Source organism: Argentina silus (assembly GCF_951799395.1).
Source record: "Argentina silus genome assembly, chromosome: 18".
Lineage (NCBI taxonomy): Eukaryota > Metazoa > Chordata > Actinopteri > Argentiniformes > Argentinidae > Argentina > Argentina silus.
In genome coordinates this window covers 3681995-3708750 of record NC_139672.1, presented here as the reverse complement: position 1 = coordinate 3708750, position 26756 = coordinate 3681995, and the positions used below count along the sequence as shown (strand labels likewise).

The window sequence follows — 26756 nt, the reverse complement described above, 5'->3', positions numbered from 1 at the left end:
TAGATTAGATTTGATTAGACACAATGTCATTGTCCATCCAGGGATGGACATTTGTCTTTGGCTCACCAGCCACATATAATATACACATAAAACATAGAACATACACATAGAACATACAAATATAAGATCATCATCATCATCATCATCATCAGTCACCATACACAAGAAACACCACCCATTCAAGAAACATCCTGTCAAACAATCCTGTCTTGCCTTGTCACTGCCCCTATTTTTTTAATTTAACCTTTGTTTTAAATTAATCCCATTGAGACCAAGGTCTCTTTTACAAGGGAGCCCTGCATACACACAGTTTGCAATAACACAAACTATTGTACCTGCCTTAAATGAATACAAAAACATCACATATTGACCCACAGCTCAGGGGAAAAGGGAGTTTTTAAATGTTAGTTTTTAATGTTCTTATTGATCTTTGGCAACATAAAGTGCCGGCCCGAGGGGAGACGTTGGAACCGAGGGTAGAGAGTGGTCATCCAGCACAGCCAGCACCTTGCTCTTGACTTAGTTGAGGAACAGTTTCTTGTTGACGTTTCTGACCAGCTTGTTCTTGCTCCTCACAGTGAGGGTGGAGTCATGTCGTAGGTCATGACCGTCATGTCGTAGGTTAGGATGCTCCGATCTACAACATGCTGTATTATAATGACATTGTGGTTAAAAGTTGAAGTTGTGATCTTGAGGACAACCGCTCCCTCATAGTGTTCCAAGTCCTACTCTGCCTTCAGATAATTGGTTTGTATAAAGGAAGAGTACAGAGGTCGGACAGGAGCCATTGCATGCATAACAATGAGTCCATCCTCAGATTTCTACCTCCACCAGCCTCCCCTAGAGTGTACAATAGACAACACGAGCGCTGTAATCTCTTTATACAACATTCACATCCACTGACATCAATATTGTTATGTGCCATATGCATAGCCTATGTTACAAAGTTGTATTGAAACCACAGAATATATGGAAACAATGTGGCAAGATCAATTTCATTCAGAAGTGCAATTCATGTATACGTCCCAATTACATTTTTGTTAGTGACATGTCACATATCACATTATAAACATGGGTTTTGACTGTAGGGTGTATATATATAAATATATATATGAATTGTATTAAAGGAAGTTGAATAAAATGTGTTGATATCACCCGACCAGAGAGAGGGGAGGGGCTTGGCTGTGTTGATTATTTCCGACACGCTGATTGGTTATATAGTAAGTGCATTTCAAACCAATGGTGTTCTATTTCCAAACAATTGGCATTTGGCCAGAAAGATCTTTTGTTAGGCTACCTTGGCCATGTCGACCGACCAGAGATGATGCCAAACACGACCGCAGAATAGGGCTGTCAACCGGGTGCTGGACTCCAGCGTGCGCTTCAAGTCACGCCAACCGAAGAGGTGGGTGACTGTCAGTAATTGTTTACATTTGAGACTGGAAAATGTTTTTAAGTAAGAGCCCTTCATTGGATAATTGCATTCAACCAGACAATCAAATGCGAGAAAAACAGCTGACTCATTATTTTCCAAAAAATCAATTTCAAAATAAAGGAGGCTCCAGGATAACAACTTTGCGGAAACTGATTTTATTTATATATAATTAATTAAACTCATCATAAACCCAAATTGGTACACCAACACTGGTCCGATTTTTGTTGCCAATGATTGTTGCCATTGACGTTCACTATTATTGGATTACCTTCAGTGGTCCATTGTCTAGTTGATGCAAATACAGACTGCATTACTTCCCTGTGGTTATATCTGCTTTGGTGACTTGACGCTTGCCTACACAACGCGGGTGGGGCTGGTCTCAGCACCCCGCGTCGCTCACTCATTGAATTATTAACGGTGTGATGTGGTTGTTTCTAATAATAGCAGTAGCCAAGACACTATCAGTCGTCGAAGGAGGGAGGGAGACACACACAGAGAGAGAGGGAAAGCGAGAAAGGGGAACGGAAGCTACAGGGGGTGCTGCTGGCAATAGCCTTAGTTTCTCGCACATCGTTTTTAAAAAGAGGACATTATCTGACAGACTACCTCTTGTCATTTGGAAACGTGTTAACCAGGATTTCTTTCAGCTTCACCGCATGGTGCCTCAGACTATAAATCTATAGAATACAATATATTTGTTCTGCTGTACAGAAACGGAGGATCAATTTCTTTTTAATAATTTGCAGACATTAGTAAGCTGACCGCAGGTGCACCTGCGCTTTTGACCAAAGGAGCGGTTGTTTTGGAGACACAAGATGAGCGACGGTCCTAGACAGCGGGGCAGCGCACCGGCGGATGGGGATACCCCCTCTGACTCCGGGAAATCCTCTGAAAGCACGGGAGTGGCACTAAAGAAAGAGATTGGCCTCATTAGCGCATGTGGAATTATTGTGGGTAAGTCTCAGTGCTCATCTTTTGGTCTTGGCTACAGCATATTGTCCAGGTGTGCAGATACGAGTCCACCTGAGATCCTGGATGTTCCTGGGTCCTATAGCTTTTGAGGTACAGGGAGGTAAGGAGGATCTGTTCCAAGTAGTCTCCCAAAACCTCCATGCCTTTTCACTACCTTTATTGTTGAGTTGACTGATTCATACTAATTATAGTACTGAGTAAAATGAAGCAGCCTTAAATGCACAGCGGCCAATTAATGTAGGCCTACATATAACATTGAAATGGATTTGTTCCAATTGGCTGTCATGGATCATGCCGCCTCAGTCCCTCCTACACATGCAAGGAGGAGGAAGTCGATGAAAAGTAATCCCACTAATGTTTAGTCCGGTGTCGGGATTGCACTTTCCATTAACCACCAGCATGGATCATGGCTTTGTCCGTTTCTGCACCATTCACAAGATGTACAGAACCCCAGCTCGCACACGAGCCCTCAATAAGGGTTGGGTCGGTATGCAATATTATCGAGTATCGTGATTATTTGGAGCATATCGTGATGTTGTTCCCGTACAGAAAAGTCTGTAAAAGTGATTTAAAATCCAGATATGTGCGTAAGTGCAGTACTATGACTAAGTGCGGTATCGCGCTTTTAAGCACATCTAGCATTGAAATCATGTCTCTTTGTTTCACCAGACTATTTGCAGCACCAGCCATCCACTCTATTCACTGCAGCTCATGCTGGCATGTCTCCACCATATTAAAGCAATGACCAGTGTTATTGTGTAATATCATGAATAAGAATGTGGGTATTGCCCAACCCTACTGTAAATCTCATCTTAATCCACTGACCCATATATAACTAAGGTTTATACGCTGTACCCACGCTTTAAGGGGAAAACAGAACTGTGCTGTTTCGCTGCAGGCACTTCAGTTCAGATGTTGTTGTGCTTGTGTTAAGAGGATTAATTGGTCTTAAAAGGATTAATTGGCTTTAACAGAATGACAGTATTCAGAGTTTATTGTGGGACATGTATCGGTTCAGTTGGTTTCAGTGTTTCTGTATTGGTTCTTGTAGAGGTACTGTTGGACTGCACACTAGAACATGTCTTTACCAAGCGGTTGTTGCAGACAGTGTCTGACTGGGAGCTTACTCGCTGGAGATTCTGCTGTAGGGGATCTCATGCTTTTTCAAGATAAGCCGGGGGAAGTCGTGACAGTCACACTGTCTGATCCTAAGCCTGATCACAATCAGGAGTTCATGGGTTCGGTACTACTGAACTAGTACTACAGTGCTTGTTTTGAAAATCTTCAAAATTATCCGGCTATACGTGGACATGGTCCAATTGGCATATTTATTGTGTTATATTCCATATTAGCATCCTAACCTACATATTATAACCAATATACATAGTCATTTTTCAGGGGAAAAAGAAAAGTAATAATGCTTCAGTAACAGTAGTTTATAGAACTGCTCCGTGTCTCTCGGATTGTACACAACAGCAAACAGGAAGCGGGGGACCTGAAAGGAAACCGTCACTTTCCGTTCGTCCTCAGTCAACGTTCCTGTGCTTGGTTTCAGGAGCACGTCAACAAGTTCATACTGTGGTTTTTCGCTCCTCCTACAACAGCTCATGCACACACAGTCCCTGTTGTGACATGTCACCCTCCTGTTTTTGAAAGATTGACTCAGAGTGTCCTCCTCTCCCTCTCTTTCTCTGTCTCAGGTAACATCATCGGGTCTGGGATCTTCGTGAGCCCTAAGGGGGTTCTGGAGAACGCCAGCTCTGTGGGGCTTGCTCTGATCGTGTGGATCGTCACCGGCGTGATCACGGCCATTGGGGCGCTCTGCTATGCGGAGCTGGGTGTCACCATTCCCAAGTCTGGGGGAGACTACGCCTACGTCAAGGACATCTTTGGAGGACTAGCAGGGTGAGAGAGTGTGCAGGGCTTGAGAATGAGGTGATGTGTGCGGTATGCTCTGCGGTGAAAAAATGCGTTACAATGAGCCCGTCCTCCAATTTCTACCTCCACCAGCCTCCACTGCACTTCAGGGTACTTCAAGGTTGTTGCGTGACAGAACTGTTGCATGACAGTTGGGAGAATTTCTTGTGCGTTTGTCAAACCCCACCTCTCTCTCGGGCTTATACAGATTTCCAGTTCCCACCCTGCCCCATCAGGTAGTACAGTTAATACTCTTGTATCCCAGTTGTCTCCATTCCAGTATATGATTGACCTAGTTCTGTCCTAGATCGTGTCGGCCCTCTTTCAGTGTGTACTATACAGAAGCACATGCAGTACTTCTGAATAATTGAATGCAGTTGGTATGTGCAGTAATTGGTCCTTTGTTTTCCTGCTGTACCCGGAGTTTAACGAGGCCCTGTATTTCCCTCGTATACATTATTCTCACGAGGATATGTTTCAATGTGTCTCTCTGTGTGTGTCTGTCCGTCCTCTGACACTAACCATCTCCCTCTCTGTGTGCCAGGTTCCTGAGGCTGTGGATTGCAGTGCTGGTGATCTACCCCACCAACCAGGCCGTCATCGCCCTCACCTTCTCCAACTATATCCTGCAGCCCCTCTTCCCCTCCTGCTTCCCCCCTGAGAACGGCCTCCGGCTGCTTGCTGCAATCTGTTTGTGTGAGTGCCTTATATAACATGCACACCGCCATGCTTTTTTTTAAATTTATTTTTTTATATCCAATCCGACTTTGAAGCACAGCTCTCCTGTTACCTGTCTGCACCTGCCCTCTCCACATACGTGTGTTTTTAAGTCATGTTATAATCAACATTGACGCAACAGTCCAACTCCCCCACGGGAAATGACTTCATCAGCCATGATTTAGGGCTGTTATTTACCACAAGACACCGAAAGCAAAAGAGCAACAGATCGTGAACCTGTTAGCTCTGTGTCTCATCACCGACAGCAGCATTCTCAAGTGACATATGGCTTTCTCTGATTGGCTTAGGCAGCAGAGGTTCTTTGTGAGGTTTTCCTCATTGTTCCATTACCGGACAATTACATAAACCTGGTGTTGTTGGGCAGATTATGAAATGTAGGTCAGAGCTGCACCTCTTTTCTTTCCCCTGTAGTACCCACTCTGTAGTACAGTGTTGTTGTGCACTAATACTACTGCTTTCCCCCCCTTCATTGTAGTGTGGCTGTTAAGACTCTGTTGTTCCCTTGGTTGTAGTGTTGCTGACGTGGGTGAACTGCTTCAGCGTGCGCTGGGCCACGCGGGTTCAGGATGTCTTCACTGCCGGGAAGCTGCTGGCCCTGGCTCTTATTATCGTAATGGGCATTGTGCAGATCTGCAAAGGTAGGCACTCTTTCTCCTGTTTCTCTCTCTCTCTCTCTCTTTCTCCTGTGTCAGTGTGCCTGTCTCAGTGTCTCTGCCTCTCTCTCTCTCTCTCTCTCTTTCTGTTTGTCTGATCTGTTGATGTTTCATCAACAAGTAGCTTCATGTCTGGCAGTGGCTACACAGTTTACTTGGACTTGGTTTATGAAGACCCCCCCCCCCACTGACACACTTCACATTCTGTTCACATTCTGATCTTTGTCTCCCCCTGCTGGACAAAGGGTCTCTGAGGCCTCACCATGATTGAGCTGCTAGTCAGCTCAGTAATTCACCTAGAAACCTTTGACACACTCAGGAATCACAAGATTTGTGGCGGAAAGATGGATAGAGAAATTTTGAGGAAGGAGTGCCAAAATTTCACAGTAATGTAAACTCACCCGTGCTTCCTGCGGGATTTGCGTTATCCCTACAACGTGAAAGGGGATTAAAGTCCACATACCTCCTCATCCCTCCCATAATCCCCAACCACACTCCATATATCTGGCCAAACCCTAACACACTGGTAAGATTAAACGTGTGTGTGTGTGTGTGTGTGTGTGTGTGTGTGTGTGTGTGTGTGTGTGTGTGTGTGTGTGTGTGTGTGTGTGTGTGTGTGTGTGTGTGTGTGTGTGTGTTGCAGGGCATTATTACTGGCTGGAGCCAGCACATGCGTTTGAGACTTTCCAGGACTATGACGTCGGGCTTGTGGCTCTGTCCTTCCTTCAGGGCTCCTTTGCCTACGGCGGCTGGAACTTCCTCAACTATGTCACAGAAGAGCTCGTCGACCCCAACAGGTCAGAAAATGCTGCATTCATGACATGTCAGAAACTCTGGCTACGAAGATGATACCCGGGTTTCCCACTTGGAGAGTATCCGAATCAACAAACAGGAAGCTCTACGCAAATAACGTTAATTTAACTCTGATGTTCTGAGTATTAGAAGGATCCTGAGTAATCCTAGCTAAGGAACCTCCTAATAAATTCCTGGTGAACCACTGCACAGACAACATTGTGTCCTTTTAGGACTTCACATTCAAAGATATCACCATCAAAACCTGACAGTAAAAAGGGACTTCTCTCTTCTACAGGAACCTCCCTCGTGCGATCTTCATCTCCATACCTCTGGTGACGTTTGTCTACGTTTTCGCCAACATTGCCTACATCACCGCCATGAGTCCCAAAGAGTTGCTGGCTTCCAACGCTGTCGCCGTGGTGAGCAGCCATGCCTCTTTCACCATCACTGCTGCTGTGGCCGTGAACATGTAACTTGGTCTTTATTAGTGGTCTCGCTTTTAGTCGCCGACATTGAGTTTCAAAATCATACTGAAATGTCTCGGTTATGTCTAGTTATTGTTTGTGTGTTGAACCTCTTTCCTCTCTCTCTCTCCTCTCCTTACTCTCTCTCTCTCTCTCTCTCTCTCTCTCTCTCTCTCTCTCTCTCTCCTTACTCGCTCTCTCAGACGTTTGGTGAGAAGTTGCTAGGAGTGATGGCGTGGATCATGCCCATCTCTGTGGCGCTCTCCACCTTCGGGGGGGTCAATGGCTCCCTCTTCACCTCTTCCCGGTCAGTTTACGCACCCTGTCTTATCTTCTCCTCTGTTTTTCTTTTTGTCTGTCTATGCTTTGTGCCCCCAGTCCTTCATTTTGAGTGTCAATATCTGTAGTGTTTATCTGTTATACATGGTACAGCAGGCGAGGCTGGTGGAGGTAGAAATCGGAGGACAGGCTCATTGTAATCAATGGAATGAGGAATGGTATCAAACACACACACGGTTTGACACCATTACTCATTCGCTTCCATGCATTACAATGAGCCCGTCCTCCGATTTCTACCTCCACCAGCCCCGCCTGCTATACAGTAGTGTGGAAATGGTGGGGTCTGCACTGTGGTGGTCTTAAGACAAATTACAGTCAAGTGAATATGAAGTCACACTATAGATGCCCTTTGAATACTTGCTTCTTCTCTTTCTGTACCATCTCTTCTCCACCGTCTATTACTGTACTGCACTGATGCACCATACTGCATGTCACCACATGTATGTTCTTGTATGTTCTCTGCACCTCAGTGGGTTGTGAGCTGGAAAGAGCCAAAACAAGGGAGGGAGGGGGGGGGGGCTGCAATGCCATTTTCTCAACGCTGGCATGCAGTGTTAATGTTTCACTGTGTCTGTCACTCAGGCTGTTTTTCGCTGGCGCGAGGGAAGGTCATCTCCCACGGCTGCTGGCCATGATCCATGTGAAGCGCTGCACCCCCATCCCAGCCCTGCTATTCACTGTGAGTGCTGTGTGTCTGTCTGTCTGTCTGTCTGCCTGCCTGCCTCACAACACACACACACATGGGTGCGCATGCGTATGTTCAGATACACATTATGACACATCACTCTCTTTCTTTTCATGTCTTGTCTCACCTTTAGAAAATATCCTTTTCACACTATTAGAATGAATGTTTGGCCCCATCTCCTCTCTCCTATTCAGTGCATCTCAACCTTACTGATGCTGTGCACCAGTGACATGTACACCCTCATCAACTACGTGGGCTTCATCAACTACCTCTTCTACGGGATCACGGTCGGCGGGCAAATTGTCCTGCGCATCAAACAGCCAGACCTGCATCGGCCTATCAAGGTAGACAATCATACCAGAGCTTCTATCAAGCCATCCTATTGGACAAGGTTATTGCTATGCTAGGTTATTGGTACACTTTGGGAGGAGGAGCATGACGGATGGAATGCTGGAGTGTTGTCATGACAGTGCTGAGTAATAGTTTATGATCATTGACGTGGCATTCATGATGCTCAAAGCTTTTTTTCTGTATTCTCTCTGTAGAATAGTGTTTCATTGTATTTGCTTTGCTATTGTGAATCTCTCTCTCGTCCTTCAGATTAGCCTGGCGTGGCCGGTGATCTACCTGCTCTTCTGGGCCTTCCTGCTCATCTTCTCCCTCTACTCTGAGCCCGTGGTGTGTGGCACCGGTCTGGCCATCATGATGACTGGTGTCCCTGTGTACTTCCTGGGTGTCTACTGGGACAACAAGCCCAAGAGCTTTAACGTGTTCATGAGTATGGCAACCATATTTGATTGATTTTAATTTATTTGACAATTTATTAATACACATACAGATAGCGAATGGAGGAAATGGCAGCACATACTGTACATTAGGGATGTTGATCATGACAATACATCGTAGTACAAAATGCTTGGCCGCTGGGATTACATTTGACAAGAGATAATCTCTGATAATCTTTTTTTCTTTTTTCTTTTTTTCCCACTCTTTCACTTGGTGGCTCCTCACTCCCTTATCCCACTCAGGTAAGATGACATACATTTTCCAGAAGTTCTGTATGGTGGTATATCCAGCCATGGAAAACAGCCAAGACCTGGGGAAAGAGGAAAAGAAAGAAGAAGGGGAAGACCTGGAGAAGTCGTTACATTCGGATGAATGAACATCTACATGGACAAAAACACAGATCGAGCCACTCAGTCACGTCCGGAGGGGTTACAGAGAGGGAGACGTGGACACTCGCTGAAAAAAGAGGGACAGATACACGAGTTATAATGTAGATTTAAGCACTCAAGGAAATATGGTATAGCACTGGGTTTTCTCTCTGTAAATGGCCTTAAGATTCAACACCTCTGCCTCAGTCAGTGCAATACCACTGCCCGTTGACCTGGAGTGTGAGATGCAACATCAATATTCTGGACAATAAAAATATTCCATGCAGTTCATATTGCAGGATAATTTCTGATAGGATCAGTGTTTTTGGTCAATGTTGTTGTCTTTTAATTTGTATTGGTTTTGTCTGTGCTTTCTTTCTGTTTGAGGGTATGGCAAAGGTGGTTTTTAATGTTAAAAAGTGCAATGTATTGGCTACTATGTAATACTATGTAATAACATTGTCATTCATTAACTGTATTTTTGTCATTCATTAACTGTATTTTTGTCATTCATTAACTGTATTTTTTTTGTTATCATTTGTTATTGGCTCATGTTATTAAGTCATTGTATTATTAAGAATTAGAATTATTAAAGAGTTCATATACGGAAACAACTAATTCCAATATTTCTAGAGACAATCTGCCAGCAGTTTCATTTGGCTGCTATATGTGTTTTACATTTTAAATGGAAATGTAATAGTAGTAGTCTACTGAGCATTAAATTGCACTGTTTACCACTGGTTTTAATTATCATTAGCCTTTCATTCAACTTCATCAAAAACGTGCACTAAAATACAGACACCATTCATGACCTCACAACTGTTACTAAATCACTGTGGAATGAACCCTACTTGCTGCTCTTTCACGATAGAAATGTCTACAATCAAATCAGGCAGTTGTGCTGATTGCTGCCCTTTTCATACAGTTAAATGCAATACCTCATGGAAATGTCCCATTCTCACCATGACAGTATTACCTCACTTTGCATGTTATATTCAACACCACCTTAAAGATGTTACACTCTCACTATGCAATATGATGTGCCATTGTGTTTACACGTTGCAATACAGGTCTTGGAAAACTTCAACAGTGTGTTTATTGGTTATTGTTCTGGAATGGGTCTGCAGTGTCAGGGAAGCAGGTCTGCAACATAATTATGTTATAGTTGTAGATATGTGCCATAGAGATATGTGTCTGAGCTGACAAAAACACACACACTCTCTCTCTCTTTCACACACACAAACAAACACGAGAAATGGTAGCCTAAATAGTGCAGAAAAGTGACATTTAAGACTCCCATGACCTTCAGTGCAATTCTTCGGATGATCGAACCAAGCATCACTTGATTGCACCCGGTCCTCATCCATCTTTCATCCACCTGTTGTCAAGGACACCGACCTCGACGTCCTGGTACAGTTGTCCAAGGGGGTGGAGTTCACGCACTGTCAGAGATCAGATGGCGGAAGTGATGCTGCCGTAATGGTCCACCAGCTGAGGGGAGAGGACAGCAGCGTACAGTAGGCATTTAGCCAACCGAGAGTCGCCGAGTAGCCTTAGTGGTCCACTGAAATTGAGGAGAGTTTAATGAACATCGGTACATTATTGTTTATTGAACCGAGAAACGGGCACAGTATATTTTAGGTGCGTTGTTTTCACGTCCCGAAGGTAAGACCAACATCGAGAAAAATATGCCTAGCTTGGTTAGCTTGCATGTAATCCGAGGACGATCAATTCAGCCAAATGCACGCTCGACAACGTTTGTGTGGGCATGGTAATTAATTGGACGTGTGAGTTCCAATGTTAGTGCTCTTAGGATGGATGATAACTGCTGTCGCTGTTTTGCCAACGTCATCAAAACATCATGTCCTGTGGCTAGCTAGCTATGCTAGTTTATTGAGTCTGTTTTAGTTGTTGTTATCAGTCTTATATTTAGTTAGCTAATATGCATGATGTCAGTGTTGTAGTAATACTTTTGTATCTTTGAATGTACGTGAATGACTGAACAACCTCAAAGCGACGTTCTCAGGTGTGTCATTCATTAACCACACCTGTGCTGAAGTACATTGTGCATATACGGCATACAGGAAATGCAAAGTCTATTATGGGAGCTGATGAGTATCTTGTTGTTGACTCAGCGGTCTCATCAACTCTGTTCTGTCACACGGAACCGTTGAGAATACATTTTCCTACTTGGGCCTGAGAAAATTGGCGATTTAAGAGGAAGTTATTGTAATGTAATATACACTCACTGAGCACTTTATTAGGAACACTATACTAATACTGGGTAGGGCCTCCCTTTGCACTCAAAACAGCCTCAATTCTTCGTGGCATTGATTCCACAAGATGTTGGAAACATTTCATTGAGATTCTGGTCCATGATGACATGATTGCATCACGCAATTCCTGCAGATTTTTCAGGTGCACTTTCAAGCTGCGAATCTCCCGTTCTACCACATCCCAAAGGTGTTCTATTGGATTCAGATCCAGTGACTGGGAAGGCCACTAAACTCATTGTCATGTTCATTAAACTTTGGCTTTGTGACATGATGCATTATCATGGTGGAAGTAGCCATTAGAAGTTGGGTAAATTGTGGCCATGAAGGGATGCGCGTGGTTAGCAACAATACTCAAATAGGCTGTGGCATTGAAGCGATGATTGATTGGTATTAACGCGCAAGAAAACATTCCCCACACCATTACACCACCTTCACCATGAGAAGGTGTACAAGTGTTCCTAATAAAGTGTTGAGTGAGTGTATATTTCACGTTTCACCCATCTCTCTCTCTCTCTCTCCATCTCTCTCTCTCTCTCACTCACACACACACACACACACACACACACACACAGCCATGTCTCCATCAGTGCGTCTGCAGGAGATGATCAGGGTGATCAGAGGAGCCCGTACACAGGGCGAGGAGCGTGGAGTGATCCAGAGGGAGTGTGCTGCTATCCGGGCGCAGTTCAGACAGGCTGACAATGGGGGGCGCTCTCACAACCTGGCCAAGCTGCTGTATGTGCACATGCTAGGCTACCCCGCCCACTTTGGTCAGGTAATGATGCACAACGCCTCCAGGACATTAGGGAATGAGTACAGTATTTTTAGATTCTTCCCCGAATTGTATTTCTAGAGAAGTAGTTTATATTGTGAAGCTTGAACCCCAGCTCTCTATCCTGTCTCTCTCAGATGGAGTGTGTGCGTCTGATCGCCAGTCCTCGGTACAATGAGAAGCGTGTTGGGTACCTGGGTGCCATGATGCTTCTAGACGAGAAACAGGATGCCAGCCTGCTCATCACCAACTCCATCAAGAAGTAAGAAAACAGGAATTAGAAGACAGACAGACAGAGCTATAGGTAGACAGAATTTTGAGACACTCAGATGGAACTCTGAGACAGGTAGACAGACAGAACTCTCAGACAGTCGGAACTTTGAGACAATCACACAAACAGAACACTGAGACAGGCTTGCAGACGGAACTCTCAGACAGACAGAATCCTGAGACAAAGAGGTAGACAGAATTCTCAGACAATCAGACAGACAGAACCTTGATACGGTGAGGTAGATGAAATTCTCAGACAGACGGAACTATCAGACAGACAGAACCCGGAGACAATCAGGTAGACGGAATTCTCAGACAGACAGAACCCTCAGGGAGAACTCTCAGACAGACAGAACTGTCATACAGACAGAACTCTCAGACAGACGGAACCATAGCCATAGAACAACTGTTCAATCTCTATGGATGGAACCCTATATCAATTGAAACTCCATTTCCCTCTCGCCCTATGTGTGTATCAGTGACCTGTCCCACAGCAGCCAGTACGTCCAGTCCCTGGCTCTATGTACTCTGGCCTGTATGGGCTCGGCTGAGATGTGTCGAGACCTGGCCCCCGAGATCGACCGCCTGCTCAGAGCCTCCAACTCCTACATCAAAAAGAAGGTGACCACTGCCTTGTAGCACCCGAGCTCCTTCCTCCATGCCATCCTGGCTGACCTTCCTTATGTACTGCCACAAACCCGACTTTAAGCTGCCACAGACTGCATTGCAATCATCAGCTAAATCATCTGTAGCACTGATCCCAGTGTTTATATATGTATTGTGTATGCTGATATGTTTGATGATGATGATGATGATGATGATGATGTGTGTTGACATTTCAGGCAGCTCTTTGTGCGGTCCACATAGTGAGAAAAGTACCAGAACTAGGAGAGCTGTTCACCCCCGCTGCTCAGTCCCTGCTGTCTGAAAAGAACCACGGTCAGTTTGTCTAATCTGCGTACCTTACACGTGTATCTACTGTCTTATCAACGTATTCTCCGGTCCTGATGTGTTGTCCCGTTTCATCTGTAGGTGTGTTGCATGGAGCTGTGGTTCTGATCACTGAGCTGTGTGAGCGGAATCAAGAGACCCTGGAGCAGTTCCGTAAGGTAAGACACACACTTTTACTTCCATACTCTCTCTCTATCTCTCTATCTCTCTATCTCTCTATCTCTCTATCTCTCTATCTCTCTCTCTCTCTATCTCTCTATCTCTCTATCTCTCTCTCCCTCTCTCCATCTCTCTCTCTATCTATCTATCTCTTACCTCATCACATCATTACATTGCAAACTAAAATACCCACACCTCAGTTAATGCCCGTGCCTCACCTCCACGCTGTGTGTGTGTGTGTGTGTGTGTGTGTGTGTGTGTGTGTGTGTGTGTGTGTGTGTGTGTGTGTGTCAGGCGGTGCCGGAGCTGGTGCAGATAATGAAAGGCCTGGTGATGTCAGGCTACTCTCCAGAACACAATGTCGCAGGGATCAGCGACCCCTTCCTGCAGGTCAGTCGGGATCAACAGCAATATAGATGCTCTTTTCTACAACTGCCAAACCATACCCACACACAGCTGATTAGTGTCATAAGCTTCACCCTCTCTCTCTCTCCCCCCTCTTTTCTCTCTATCCATAGGTGCGCATTCTCAGGTTGCTGAGGATCCTGGGCCGCAATAATGACGCAGCCAGTGATGCCATGAATGACCTTCTGGCCCAGGTACATTAATGAGACACACACACACATCCAGACTGGGGTGTTTTTACCTGCATGTCTATGTAAATGCTTGTTCATTAATAACTCACTAAGGTGGAAAGCATGTTTTTTTTAATGATTGTTTATGTCTGTGAATGATTGACAGGTGGCCACAAACACAGACAGCAGTAAGACTGCAGGCAGTGCTGTGTTGTATGAAACCGTTCTCACAGTCATGGACATAAAATCTGAAAGTGGCTTGAGGGTGAGTGACAGTTTCTTGTAAACATAAATACTTTTTTGTTGTTGCTTTTTACATCAAAAGATATATCCAGAGCTGGACCCAAGCCTCAGGAATGATTTTGTGTGTGTGCGTGTGTGTGCGCCCGCGTGTGTGTGTGTGTGTGTGTTCCCGCGTGTGTGCGCGCGCGTGTGTGTGTGTGTGCGCGTGTGTGTGTGTGTGTGTGTGTGTGTGTGTGTGTGTGTGTGTGTGTGTGTGTGTGTGTGTGTGTGTGTGTGTGTGTGTGTGTGTGTGTGTGTGTGTGTGTGTGTGTGTGTGTGTGTGTGTGTGTGTGTGTGTGTGTGTGTGTGTGTGTGTGTGTGTAACAGGTCCTGGCTGTGAACATCCTGGGGAGGTTTCTCCTGAACAACGATAGGAACATCCGGTTGGTATTCCTTTCCCCTCTCCTCCCTTCCTCATCTCCTCTGCATGTCTATTCCTGGAATCATTTAGCTTCAGGTCTTACAGGTTGTGAGTGTTTTGACAGACATGCTTTCAGCATCTGTGTACCATCTAAGATTCATGGATTCACACATCTGTTTCTGTCCTCTTTCTGTCAGTCAGTGTTGAGGTGTGTTGTCCGTATGGAAACTCTCTCTATAGGGGCCGTCTGGCTCAGCAGGTTAGTCTGGTCTGGTCCCAGCTTTTTTCCCCCCTCCCTGTCTCAGTGTCACAAGGCTGCTGCATCTCACTGGAGGAAACCTAGATTGGCTCTGAACAGATGGCATCTGTCCTGCATGCTCTGTTCTGGCTGATCACTTCAGGAGATACGAGATTTTCAAAGAGAACTTGGAGCTTGGAAGAGAGCCGTTATGCCCGCCCAGATTAAGCACAGAAATAAGATGCCTCTGATATGTCAGCTAGTGAAAATTGAATATGACAGCTGTTGAGAAGAAACATTGGAAACATGTTGCTCTGTAAAGCATAACCTTGGGTTGAGACACATTGAGCGATGTGTCCCGTGAAATGAATCACTTCCTCACCCAAAACACAATAACCACTCTTGTGTTTCCGTACAGGTACATTTCCATGACTTCACTTCAGAAGATAGTGCAGACGGACCACAATGCCGTGCAGCGTCACAGGGGGACCATCGTGGACTGCCTGAAGGACCAGGATGCTTCTGTCAAACGGTGGTTATTCACATAAACAGCATACAGGAATGCAGCACTAGTTGCGGTATTACCAGAGCCAAAGCCTCTTTAAAGACCATGTAGTATATACAATCCTGCCGTAACCGTTGCCCGTAGTGTAGAATGTGTTTGCTCTAGCCATTTGTTGGCAGTCGGTGAGTCACAATGAGACAATGGTAGTGTCGATGTGCCACGGTCGATTATATTTCATTGTTCTGTGTTCCTGTTACTTCCTCAGACGGGCGTTGGAGCTGTCTCTGGCCCTGGTGTCGGCTGTCAACATCCGCTCTCTGATGAAGGAGCTGCTCCTCTTCCTCTCCAGCTGTCCCCCAGAGCTCAGACAACACACCACCTCAGGCATCTTTAACGCCGCTGAGAGGTACTGTCCCAGGGCTTACGTTTACTGGATCTGCCCCCCTGTCTGGGTCTCAGTGTCTCTGTGTGTTACTATGGCTCTCTAGGTATCTCACTATGTATCTGTGTCAGTGTTCCTCAGTCCCTCTGTGTGGTTCTGTGTGTGGTTGCGTGTGTCTGTGTATTTCGCTCTGTGTCTGTGTGTAGTCTCACGCTGTCTTTCTGGCTGAGCTCTGGCACTGAACATGCTGGCCTGTAGCCTCCCTGTGTATCACAAGGTGTGTGTGTGAGCGTGTGTGAGCGTGTGAGCGTGTGTGTGTGTGTGTGTGTGTGAGCGTGTGTGTGCGAGTGTGTGTACGTACGTACGTGTGCGTGATCTGAACTGCAGCACCTAAACACCACTGAGTGTGTGTGTGTCTCTGTGTCTCTGTCAGGTATTCTCCCTCTCAGCGCTGGCACATTGACACCATCCTGCATGTCCTCACCACGGTAAATACTGCCACTGTACCACGATAACCTGGTTTCAGAGATGCTACGTTTGCTTGTTGTTATGGCTGCGAAGCAGCTATTGTTATAATGCCCCACCATGAACAGTGTCCTCCTTATCGGGGATGAATAAATCCCCAGAGTGTTCTCGGTGAAAAGTAGGTCGTCCCACTGCCACTGTTGGCTGGACTGTCTAGACTGTCCTGTGTTTTGACTTGTAGTTCCCTCTGTGTCAGGCAGGGGGCGACGTGAGGGACGAGACGGTGCCCAACCTGATCCAGCTCATCACCACGGCAACAGAACTACACTGCTACACGGTCCACAAGCTGTACAGAGCACTCATCACAGACATCTCACAGGTGTGTGTGTGTGTGTGTTATGTGCTTTGCTCTGCTCTGAGGTATGCTGTGCAGTGTTTGGGTAAGTGTGTTTGTTTCTCTGTCTCTGCAGCAACCCCTGGTGCAGGTGGCATGCTGGTGTATCGGGGAGTATGGAGACCTGCTCCTGAGAGGAGAGTGTGAGGAGACGGAACCTGTTCAGGTACGTAACAGAGGGATGGAAGGAGGGAAAGAAACAAGAGGAGTCTGTTTTATTGTTTTTAATACAAATGGAAGGTTCATGTTCATTGACAATAATGTATACATGGGATTAAAACAGTTTCTGTTTTGTCCTGCCATAGGTGACAGAAGATGATGTCCTGGACGCCTTGGAAACAGTGTTACAGTCGCACATGTCGGCGCCGGCAACCAGGGGCTTCGCTCTCACGGCGACCATGAAACTAAGCACACGCATAACGAATAACGTGGAGTAAGCATCGTCCCCTCTCACACGACCCCCTGATTCACTGCTACAGCCATCATACAGTAACAAAACTGCTTTATCCGTTTTTCCCCCCTGTGTTTGGGCCAGTGAGACTCTGCATTGCTGATACAGAGAATACTAAAATAGCTTTTGCTTTTCTTGCTGTTCTCTCTCTCTCTCTCTCCCTCCCTCCCTCCCCCGGCCCCCACCCTGTTTCTCGCCCCCCCCACCCTCTCTCTCTCTCTCTCTCTCTCTCTCTCTCTCCCCCTCCCCCCCATCTCTCTCTCTCTCTCGTCCGCGCAGTCGGATCAGGAGCATCGTCAGCATCTACGGCAGCTGCATTGATGTGGAGCTCCAGCAGAGGGCAGTAGAGTACAACGCTCTGTTCAAGAAATACGACCACATGAGGTACATACAGCAACATTGGCGGCACTGGCAGACTGACCCTGAATCCTAAATCAACCCTTAGCCCCTACCCCCACTAAGACAAGTGTAAACAACATGGTAGTTAGCTCATGTCTGCCCTCCGGTGGACTAGGTGGCATGTTTGCCATTACTGTTACACTTGTCCAATCCACTCAGGTGGAAACAAGTGCCTTGGGGGGCGGGGGGGTAGGTGTTGATTTGGGATTCAGGGAGACAGTTGGGTGTAAGGGAGAGAATGCAGTGCGAATGGTGTTTTTTGTCTCGGTAGCCATGTTTGATCTCTCTCTCTCTCTCTCTCTCTCTCTCTCTCTGTGCTCACAGGGCAGCAGTGCTGGAGAGGATGCCTGTGATTGACAAGAGCTCACCGGGTCATACGAACGGAGAGCCATCAGGGGGGACGATCAAAGAGATTGAGCCAACCAAACTCAAGCAGGGGGAGGCAGTGTTGATCCAGGAGCCTGTTAACCAGGTAGGTGGTGATGATGATGATGATAACAACAGAGTATCAGGTTTGGTCTATTTATGCCAGCAAAGTACAATATGTTGAACTGATACCTTCTATTTTCCAGCTGTGTGTATAAAGTTGACCACCAAATTTGTGGACTTGCCCAAGCGCAATGTGTAATCAAGTAAGTCAATCAATCTGGAATCTCTTCCTCATTTCTCCCCTGTTACTGGAAAGGTGTGTGATCTGCTGGATCTGTTGGGTGGTTCTGATGAGCCTCTCCAGCCCAGCCCGGCTCAGTCCAGCACAGTTCCTGGTTCTGTCAGCAACACCAGTGGGGGAGACTTACTGGACCTGCTGGGGGGACTGGACCCCACACCTGGTGAGACAGACAGAAACACACACACATACACACACACACACACACAGAGCAGCGGAGAGATGGAGAGAGAGATGGGGGGGGGGGTGAAAGGGAAACCGTGAGAGCAAAGGATTCATGGAGAGAGAGATTCAGCCTGCGAGAAATTGATCTAGATATCTACTGTTTTCAACACATACAAAACCTGATCTTCATGATGAATATGAAGATGATGCTCTTGTTATTGTAGTGTACCATTCTATAGCCTCATATGACTGACTGTTTTCGGTTTCCATAGCGCCGCCACCAAGTGTTACAGTGTATGAGAAGAACGGTGTGACTCTGAAACTACAGACGGACAAACAGACGGACACAGGGATGACCGTGACCCTCACCGCCACCAACTCCACCGAGGGGGACATCAGCAGCTTCACCCTGCAAGCAGCTGTACCCAAGGTGTCTCTCTCTCTCTCTCTCTCTCTCTCTCTCTCTGTGTCTGTGCTTCTGCCTGTTTCTCTCTGTGTTTAGTGTTGCTAGTTTACAGTAGGCCTATACAGTATCTCCCAGCATAGCTCTGGATGCATGACTGTACAGTACCCAATTGCAGTCCATGGGAACATATTTTCATTTCTCTGTGATAATGGACAATCATGTGATCGTCTTCATCTTCATCTCCCTCAGAGCGTCCAGTTACAGATGAAGGCTCCGAGCGGTGACGTCGTCCTCGCACGTGGAGCAGGTCAGGTGACCCAGACGGTGCTCCTCAACAACCCAACCAAGGTGGGTTTTCTATTAGTTTTCCCTCTGTAAATCACACACACACACACACACACACACACACACACACACACATACATACATACATACATACATACACATATATATATATATATATATATATATACTTGAAATACTTGAAAACTCCTTTTTCCCCTCAGGTGAGTCTGAAGATGAGGGTCCGTGTGTCCTTTACCAGCGAAGGCTCCCTCTGTCAGGACACCGTGCAGATCGACTCCTTCCCCAGTCCTGCCTGGCATTGACAGCTGTCAATCAATTCAACCTGTCAATCAACTCTGACATTTGACATCAGTCCATGTACATGGAAGGATCGATAGCCGACCAGGCCGTGGAGTGGGGATCCATTCTACCTGACAGCTGTCAATCATAAATGGAGGGATCCTCTCTGTCAATCAATCATCCTACACTGCGACCTGATACTCTGTCAATCCAAGCTGATATTTTTCAAATGACTCCAACTCTTTTATTTCTCTAACGGCTGAGCCTCGTGAGCTGTGGAAACTGTCTGTTCCCCCCCCCCCCCCCCCCCCTCCCAGTTTGGCAGGGCTTCATGTAGATGAACTCAGAGACCTTTTAGTTCCTTCAGGATTAACTTAACTAAGCCATTGGCAGCATTATACACCTTCTCAACAGTGCCCATTCGGACTACTGGCATTTGTTTTCCCTATAGGATAACCAGGAATTAACGGCACTTCCGAGGATGCAAACTGGCTTCGGTGTACTGTAGGTCTCCAGAGCTGCGGGTTGTCTTAACCTGTGTGTCACACCGGTCAACAATAATCTGAAGATGTCTGTCAGGGCCGGTGGGACTTGTCCCATCAGAAGAAAGATCTGTCCTGAGAACTGTGCAGTGAGAACTGTCCACGCACCATCTCATCTAATAGGAGAAGGGCTGCGTTCCCGGGCACCTACATGTTGTTGTTATGTTGTGCTGTGCAGATGATGAAATCGTTTACGCATATTGATTGGGTTCCTGCCATGTTAAACACTACTTCTGCATTTGCAGAGGTCGCATTTAGTGTTTTAACATGACAGGAAACCAGACTGCAATGTAAGCAGCCAGGGAACGCAGCCTGCATCTCAGTATTTGCCCATCCAGCCTTGTACACGGGTGACTTGATAGACAGCGTTTCACTCCAGGGCCACGTACCCCATGTGGCCACTGTTACGCTTCCCACTGGTCGATACGAGCCACATGATCAGCAGCATTCCCCAACACTACGCCTTATCTACTCTTACATGCTGCGTTCCAATTCTCTGCCCTCTCTCTCTCTCTGCTCTCTCCCTCTCTCTCTCTCTCTCTCTCTCTCTCTCTCCCCCCCCCCCCCCCCCCCCCCCCTCTCTCTCTCTCTCTCTCTCTCTCTCTCTCTCTCTGCTCTCTCCCTCTCTCTCTCTCTCTCTCTAGTACCCTAGGCACTTGTTTAGATCTGAGTGGATTGGATAGGTGTAAGCAGTAATGGCAAACATGGCACCTAGCCAAACAGAGGACAAAGATGAGCTAACTACCGTATTGCTTACACTTGTCTAATTCTCTCAGATCAAGTGCATAGGGGGTACGTATTATTCGCCTGTCCACTACACCACATGGATTTAAAGGGAATGGACTAGTGTGTATATATATATGCCATTTAGCTGACGCTTTTATCCAAAGCGACTTACATTGCAGTGAGTGCATACATTTTTCAGTATATATGGTCCCAGCAGGAGTCGAACCCACAACCTAAGCGTTGTTAGCGCGTAGTTGCTCTACCAACTGAGCCACAGAGGATATGTGTTAGGAGGAAGACCACACTCACACCAATCCTATGCCTTTAAATCCACGTGGCGAAGTCAACAAGTCGATAAGACACTTTAGGGAAAGGGCAGAGAATTGGGAGGCAGGATAACATGCCTTCCATTGTTGTGCTCTTGGTCTCCTCCCTACCTCTCTTCTCCATCTGCTCGCTCAGCTGCTTCTCTCTTCCCCTGTGCCTGTCACTGTCTCTGAGCCCTCTTTGGGTCTGAGCTGCTGTGTTAACTTGTATGTACATTGACTTTATTTTGAGGTGAGAGTTCTGTTTTATCTGTGAATGGTGTGTACCCCCCAAACACCCCCCCCCAAGTTTAAACTAAACTATTATCTTTGTGAAGCGTCAGTACCAATCAGGCTGTCCGGACCAGTGTTTCCACTCATAGCCTCGTTCTCTTGAAAATATGGCGTTCTCATATGGCGTTTGCTGCCTAGGATGTGGTTTGAGAGACCTATGGATATTTTAGGGTAAATACTGGTCTTGACTCTTACTGGTACTGACTACCCAACCTCTGGGTAAGAAAAGCACAATAGATGACTCATGTTCACAACACTTGATAGACTGGGTTGCAGGATATGGCCAACCTTGTTACATAAAGACCAAATAAATGATCGAAATAAATCATGGCACATGACTATTGGAGGACGCATAACTGGGCTGATATGTGATTTGGTAACCTGTCAATATCCTCTATATATGGGTCATTGACCAGTTCATGGATATCAACAATTGTACTCTTGACAATGGGCTCAGTGCAATTAGTACTAAACAATCCTTACGACCAGTAACCACTTCTACCCTCATGAGAAAAAAGAAACCAGAGGGAGAAATGGAGAGTCAGGGAAAGAGAATTCTGTTTGTTGTGTGCATTGCCTTTGAATACCCTGTCTCGTGTCATTTGTAATTAAAGGTTTTCAGAACCCTCACCAGTGACTGCCTGAATCATGTGTTAACCAGTGCCCACCACTTGCACTTCAACAAAAACAGTCAACTTCATCTTTTATTCACAAACAAAATAACCACAGTGTTAATCAAACTCATTTGTGCACTGTGTGCCCACTTACTCTTGAAACTTAAGCACAGGTGGTTACCAAAAATATAATCCACACAGAGAAATTATAGCAGAAAGTCCTTTGTTTGCTTCAGGCCCAGAAGCAATGGGTTTTGGTGCCACAGCATTCTGGCAAATTGCTTCTCTGTGTTGCAACATGGTGTGACGATGACAGGAACTCTCAGGTTGGCACAAGGCGGACCAGAGGGACCACTAGGAGGTCAGCGGCGTACTTGAACAGTGGCAGGTTAACCCTCCTCGCAGTGCCAGTACCAGATGCAGCACTGATCCTCCCTGGATCTTGTAGTCTGCAGCGGTCTTCTCATCATTCCTGGGAAACATGGAGTGAAGCAGGAGCAGGAAAGATGAGGCAAGAAAACAGATTAAACGAAAAAAAAAATATGAGAGTGACTCAGGAACACTCAATGCAGCTATTTGATTCCAGGGAAATGTTTCATGACCATATTCTATGGTAGAGTTGCTCACTCACATCTGTTTTCCACTGTATATGAGTCTTTGCTGCTGAGGTGGAATCCCCTCTTTTTCCTCCACTCTTTCTTTGATTCGCTCCACCTGTGTATGTATATGTATGAGAGAGAGAGACAACACTGATATAGTGAGTTAAGTTTGTCATAGCAACAAACAATATCAACAGAGCAATAAATAAGAAGCAAAATATGGTGAAGGACATGTCAGATTCTCTCCATTACTTGTCGTACCTTATCTGTAGGCTCAATGTCGATTTCTATTTCTTTACCAGTGAGAGTCTGCACAAGACAAGAGACAGAATTGATCAATTGATGCCAAAGCTGGCAAACATGTTAGCAACCTAACGTTACATCAATGTAATTAGTCCCCCACTCCATGCCATTATGGGCAGTCATAATGATCATGAAGTCCACATCGTTGTGCTGTCCAGATAAAAATGTGAGGTAGCCAAATTCATCTCCGAAAACAGAGATCAACGTTGCGTATGGTTAGCCAATAGCCACTAAGACAGCTAAAAAAGTTAGCTAGCTGTCTCGCTTATCTGGCCTATTTTGTTTGGCCATGTCTTCTGATTAAATTACTGGTCTTACCTTGACCTTGATCAGCATTGTGACTGTCGCATGTAAGAACAAACGTTATAAATCGATTGAAAAGTATCTAATTGACACCTCAGTATGATTATGTTGTCAACAATTTCAGCTACTTCAGTCGAGAGCCGTCAAATTCAATTCCATTTCCTGTGTGTGTCACTAAAGCTTTCGACTATTGTGTTTTGTGATATTTGTTCCGCCTCGATAAAATAGGCAACGGAAATATGCCTTTTGTGGCATGAATAAAGGCCATACCGGCAGTGGTCTGTCAGACTATTATAATTTATTTTGAAAACGTAAAAATTCAATGTTGTCTTGCGATCACATGAAAAACCGCAAACATATATGTCTGGTTTCCCCAACCTATTAAGTCTAATCCTAGACTAAAAGGCATCTTCAACTGAGATTTTCCATTAATCTGTGTCCGGAAAACCAGCCCATGATATAGCAAAGTCTGTTCTGTCACCTGACCTAATTGATTCTCTCAGGTGTCCATCATTTATCTAATTATGAACTTGTTGGTCCATAAAGTGTCAGTTCCAGGCCACTACCGGTTCATTCAGACATGATGACTTTCATCTGGCAATGTATAATCATCTTGGCTGTTGTAGCAGCAATTGGGGCAAATGAAGGTAGCCTATGCCAAATTATGCATTTTATACTGTTTGAGCAACCTCATTTTCACTTTTCTGAAATAATAATTTGAATGTTTTGATTTCATTTTCAGATATTGAAGTGAAGTGTGGGAAGAACTCTGTCACATTGAAATGGATCCTCAGTCCAGAGTCTGTAACTTATGCGCCCCGTCTTTTCCTTGGGAACTGCTTTCCTTCCAAGTTTTCTGTTCTGCCAAATGGACAAGGGGAAGTGTTGTTTCACTCCAGATTCATTGACTGCAAGTTCAAAAGAGTGGTAATTACATCATCTACTCTAAGGATTGATTCTGTCAACTATTCTAGATCTGTGAATGACCAATGTCTCTCCTGATTCCCCCCAGATTACTACAAAAAAACTTATCTACAGGAATGAACTGACATTCAGGCCATATGCTAAGGCCCTACGACCTGCTGCATTTACATATCCAATTGAGTGTGTTTATAAAAGGTAAATATCTACAGGAAGCACTTTGTCAAACCTAGCTATGGTGTTGAGATTGGGAAATGGGAATCCACTTAACATTGCAGCAATGTCAATGTCAACCCAGTTTTCCCCCTTCAATGTAGACCAGAGGGCTGGATCCCTCACTTTCTTAACCCTGGCTCTGGTACTGCTGAGGGTCGTGGAGGACTGAACTTCCACATGGCAATCCTCAATGGTGAGTTCCTATACCTAGCAGAGAAACAGTCGGAAATATTGCTGAAACCTGTGGTGAATGTACAGTAGCTCTGAATACTGTTCTGTGTAACTATTGTCTGTAGAAGACCTAACTGCTATATCCAGGACCTCGGTCTTCTCCCTGGGCTCCCACATCCCAATTTGGGCGGCAGTGGAGCAGAAGGACCATCAGCCATTGCTGATGCTCTTGGAGGAGTGTGTGGCAGCCACGACACCAGATCTGCAGTCTTATAGCCAAGTGTATCCTATAATCCTCAACAAGGGGTATGTTCCAGGCAGTTATTTTGAACATGTTGGCAGAGTCATCCCATCATTCTAAAATCAAAAGTATGGAGTGAACATTTTTCTAAAAATAAAAATCTACACTTGGTCCTTATTGGTTAATTGAGATGCTGGTTTAAGATGAGCACTGGATAATGCAATTTCTTTGCAGTTGTCTTGTAGATGGTAAGAAAGCAGACTCCAGGTTCCTGCCAAGGTACCATTCCTCTGCAATCATACTCCTCCTGCAGTCCTTCAAGTTTGCTCCTGGGGAGGAGGTGAGTGGAGCACTAGTGGGTATGAGTGGAGTGTTGGGAAAATTGGTCTTGACTGCTTCTCCCTTTTTCTCCCTGCTCCAGGTGTATATTCATTGTAAGCTTGTTGCGTGGGACCCTGAGCTTCTTAATGAAGGCAAGAAGGTTTGCAATTACAACAATGAGCATGGAGGGTAAGTAACCACTGTGTATATTGGTTCACCAGTGGCAGTAGAAATCGGAGGGCGGGCTCATTGTAATGCATGGTATCAAATGTGTTTTTGATTCCACTACATGCATTACAATGAGCCTGTCCTTCCACCTCCTCCAGCCTCCCCTGTGGTCTGCTTATACTTAATACTGGACCATACTAATTTCAGTTTTGCAGCCAAATAACCATTTGTTCATAGATGGGAGCTCCTGGATGACCCATCTCATAGTGCCCTCTGTAATTGTTGTGACTCCCATTTGTGCAAGTCCCGGTCGAAGAGGGGAGTGGGATCAGGTAACTGCTGTCGTGTCACTTGGTTTCATAAAAACAGCCAAAAGTAAAAAATGAGCTGTTTTAATAATTGCCTGAATGCGCCTTCTTTTTAGAGCCTCAGGGCTTGGTGCAACATACTGTTATTGGACCACTGACCATTGTGGACAGTTCTGAAACCTTGGGCAACAAGACATCAGTAAAGTCACTTACAGCAGAAGAAGGTTGGTGTTTGTTATTTTTTAAGCTTTGAAAAACCAATCGTTTAATCAGCTTTTGTTCTGAAGAGGATCCATAATGGTCAACGTTGCACGGTCCATGGATTAATCATGTGTTTTCTCATTTGGTTTCTCTCAGTTGGCTGGACGGTGTGATTGTCTAGCAGACTGCTGTTCTGCCCTACAGCTCTTCATAGTTGCCAGCTGTGGAGGCCTGAGGGAGGCAGCTTTTGACCAGTGTTGAGGTGGCAACATCTATGGGACCAACTACTCCAAACCCATGTGACTTTTTGTGTACTCTGTATAATGTGGTGTCAATAAAAACAGTGACTGTATTTTTTGCTGTAGTGGTCTTTAGTTGAAATGTAGCTGCTGTTAGTTTAGCGAAACCGCAACATTGGTTTATAGTCTGCCTAAATGTGACATGTGCAGTATCAGGTAACTATGATCCAGATGTAAGCTCTCCCCTAGAGGGTAACTACATGAATCAGCCAAAAGGTGAAATTCTGGAGGTTATGATTGTGTTTGTATACAGCTTGTATAGTTGACCTAATACTGTTTATAATAAGAAAATGAAGACCATATAATTTCATGTTTTGTATAACTCACCAATAAACCTCCTTTGCCAAGAACTGCCTCCTTAATTAAAAATCCCCCTTTTTCATCCCTCTGGCCGAGTTCAAATACTTTGGAAATGCACCATTCCATCCATGTCCTGACTTGATGTCAAAATCTGACATGATTATAAGTAAAAGAAATGCTCCCATTGCAAAAAAGATATATCCATTTTTTTCCAGATGAAAACTAACATCTCACTTTGAATTGGAACAATTTTACATTTTCTTAATGTTATGAGAAATGTTCACAGCTAGCATTAATATGAATACCAACTGATATTTTGTTTTGGGGATTGTCTGCTAATGGCTTTGGAGACTAGGATGACCTCATACTAACGCTTTTCAAATCAGGGATTGATTCTCTGCAGCTGAGGGTTGTTAACATGACAAGTACATATCTGTGTCACAGCTGACAGTAATTAACTTAATTGCTA

The 26756-nt window shown here is 45.3% G+C and overlaps 4 protein-coding genes across 5 annotated transcripts; 3 read left to right on the top strand and 1 right to left on the bottom strand.

The window, feature by feature from the left end:
• The first annotated feature begins 1304 nt into the window (after nt 1-1304).
• slc7a8b (solute carrier family 7 member 8b) lies at nt 1305-10223 on the top strand. Of its 2 annotated transcripts, XM_083689981.1 has the most exons (12): nt 1305-1405; nt 2182-2389; nt 4108-4312; nt 4869-5020; nt 5575-5700; nt 6359-6512; nt 6806-6929; nt 7178-7281; nt 7896-7992; nt 8193-8342; nt 8599-8776; nt 9027-10223. In XM_083689981.1, the coding sequence occupies exons 2-12, from the start codon at nt 2251-2253 to the stop codon at nt 9158-9160; spliced, it is 1563 nt and encodes a 520-aa protein (XP_083546107.1). In that variant the 5' UTR covers nt 1305-1405; nt 2182-2250; the 3' UTR covers nt 9161-10223. The 2 variants fall into 2 exon arrangements, with proteins under 2 accessions (XP_083546107.1, XP_083546108.1); XM_083689982.1 differs by lacking the exon at nt 1305-1405 and having other exon boundaries at nt 1949-2389.
• A 414-nt stretch (nt 10224-10637) lies between these two features.
• On the top strand, nt 10638-21952 carry ap1g2 (adaptor related protein complex 1 subunit gamma 2). Its single transcript, XM_083689964.1, has 22 exons — nt 10638-10817; nt 12001-12203; nt 12338-12462; nt 12950-13091; nt 13313-13409; nt 13503-13579; nt 13875-13970; nt 14099-14179; nt 14322-14420; nt 14765-14820; nt 15455-15568; nt 15807-15947; nt 16357-16411; nt 16645-16767; nt 16859-16948; nt 17088-17215; nt 17513-17617; nt 17957-18104; nt 18318-18462; nt 18737-18894; nt 19120-19218; nt 19377-21952. The coding sequence occupies exons 2-22, from the start codon at nt 12003-12005 to the stop codon at nt 19476-19478; spliced, it is 2382 nt and encodes a 793-aa protein (XP_083546090.1). The 5' UTR covers nt 10638-10817; nt 12001-12002; the 3' UTR covers nt 19479-21952.
• A 61-nt stretch (nt 21953-22013) lies between these two features.
• Nucleotides 22014-23294, bottom strand: nedd8l (NEDD8 ubiquitin like modifier, like). Its single transcript, XM_083690003.1, has 4 exons — nt 23157-23294; nt 22797-22844; nt 22568-22650; nt 22014-22408 (listed from the first exon to the last, which is right to left on the bottom strand). The coding sequence occupies exons 1-4, from the start codon at nt 23172-23174 to the stop codon at nt 22291-22293; spliced, it is 267 nt and encodes an 88-aa protein (XP_083546129.1). The 5' UTR covers nt 23175-23294; the 3' UTR covers nt 22014-22290.
• A 371-nt stretch (nt 23295-23665) lies between these two features.
• Nucleotides 23666-25949, top strand: LOC310819181 (zona pellucida sperm-binding protein 3-like; the record flags this gene model as incomplete). The annotated part of the gene is made up of 7 exons (XM_083690425.1): nt 23666-23688; nt 24380-24471; nt 24575-24755; nt 24925-25030; nt 25112-25200; nt 25484-25511; nt 25845-25949. The coding sequence occupies 7 exons, from the start codon at nt 23666-23668 to the stop codon at nt 25947-25949; spliced, it is 624 nt and encodes a 207-aa protein (XP_083546551.1).
• Nucleotides 25950-26756: the final 807 nt, after the last annotated feature.

What these genes read in the sequence shown, in the direction of transcription:
- nedd8l (XM_083690003.1), bottom strand. An exon ending in ACATTGAGCCTACAGATAAG is followed by an intron (nt 22,651 to 22,796) that starts GTACGACAAGTA and finishes ATACATACACAG; the next exon opens with GTGGAGCGAATCAAAGAAAG. An exon ending in ATATACAGTGGAAAACAGAT is followed by an intron (nt 22,409 to 22,567) that starts GTGAGTGAGCAA and finishes CATGTTTCCCAG; the next exon opens with GAATGATGAGAAGACCGCTG.
- ap1g2 (XM_083689964.1), top strand. Translation starts at nt 12,003, where the DNA reads ATGTCTCCATCAGTGCGTCTGCAGGAGATGATCAGGGTGATCAGAGGA. An exon ending in ACCCCGCCCACTTTGGTCAG is followed by an intron (nt 12,204 to 12,337) that starts GTAATGATGCAC and finishes TGTCTCTCTCAG; the next exon opens with ATGGAGTGTGTGCGTCTGAT. An exon ending in ATCACCAACTCCATCAAGAA is followed by an intron (nt 12,463 to 12,949) that starts GTAAGAAAACAG and finishes TGTGTGTATCAG; the next exon opens with TGACCTGTCCCACAGCAGCC.
- slc7a8b (XM_083689981.1), top strand. Translation starts at nt 2,251, where the DNA reads ATGAGCGACGGTCCTAGACAGCGGGGCAGCGCACCGGCGGATGGGGAT. An exon ending in ATCTTTGGAGGACTAGCAGG is followed by an intron (nt 4,313 to 4,868) that starts GTGAGAGAGTGT and finishes TCTGTGTGCCAG; the next exon opens with GTTCCTGAGGCTGTGGATTG. An exon ending in TCCCAGCCCTGCTATTCACT is followed by an intron (nt 7,993 to 8,192) that starts GTGAGTGCTGTG and finishes TCTCCTATTCAG; the next exon opens with TGCATCTCAACCTTACTGAT.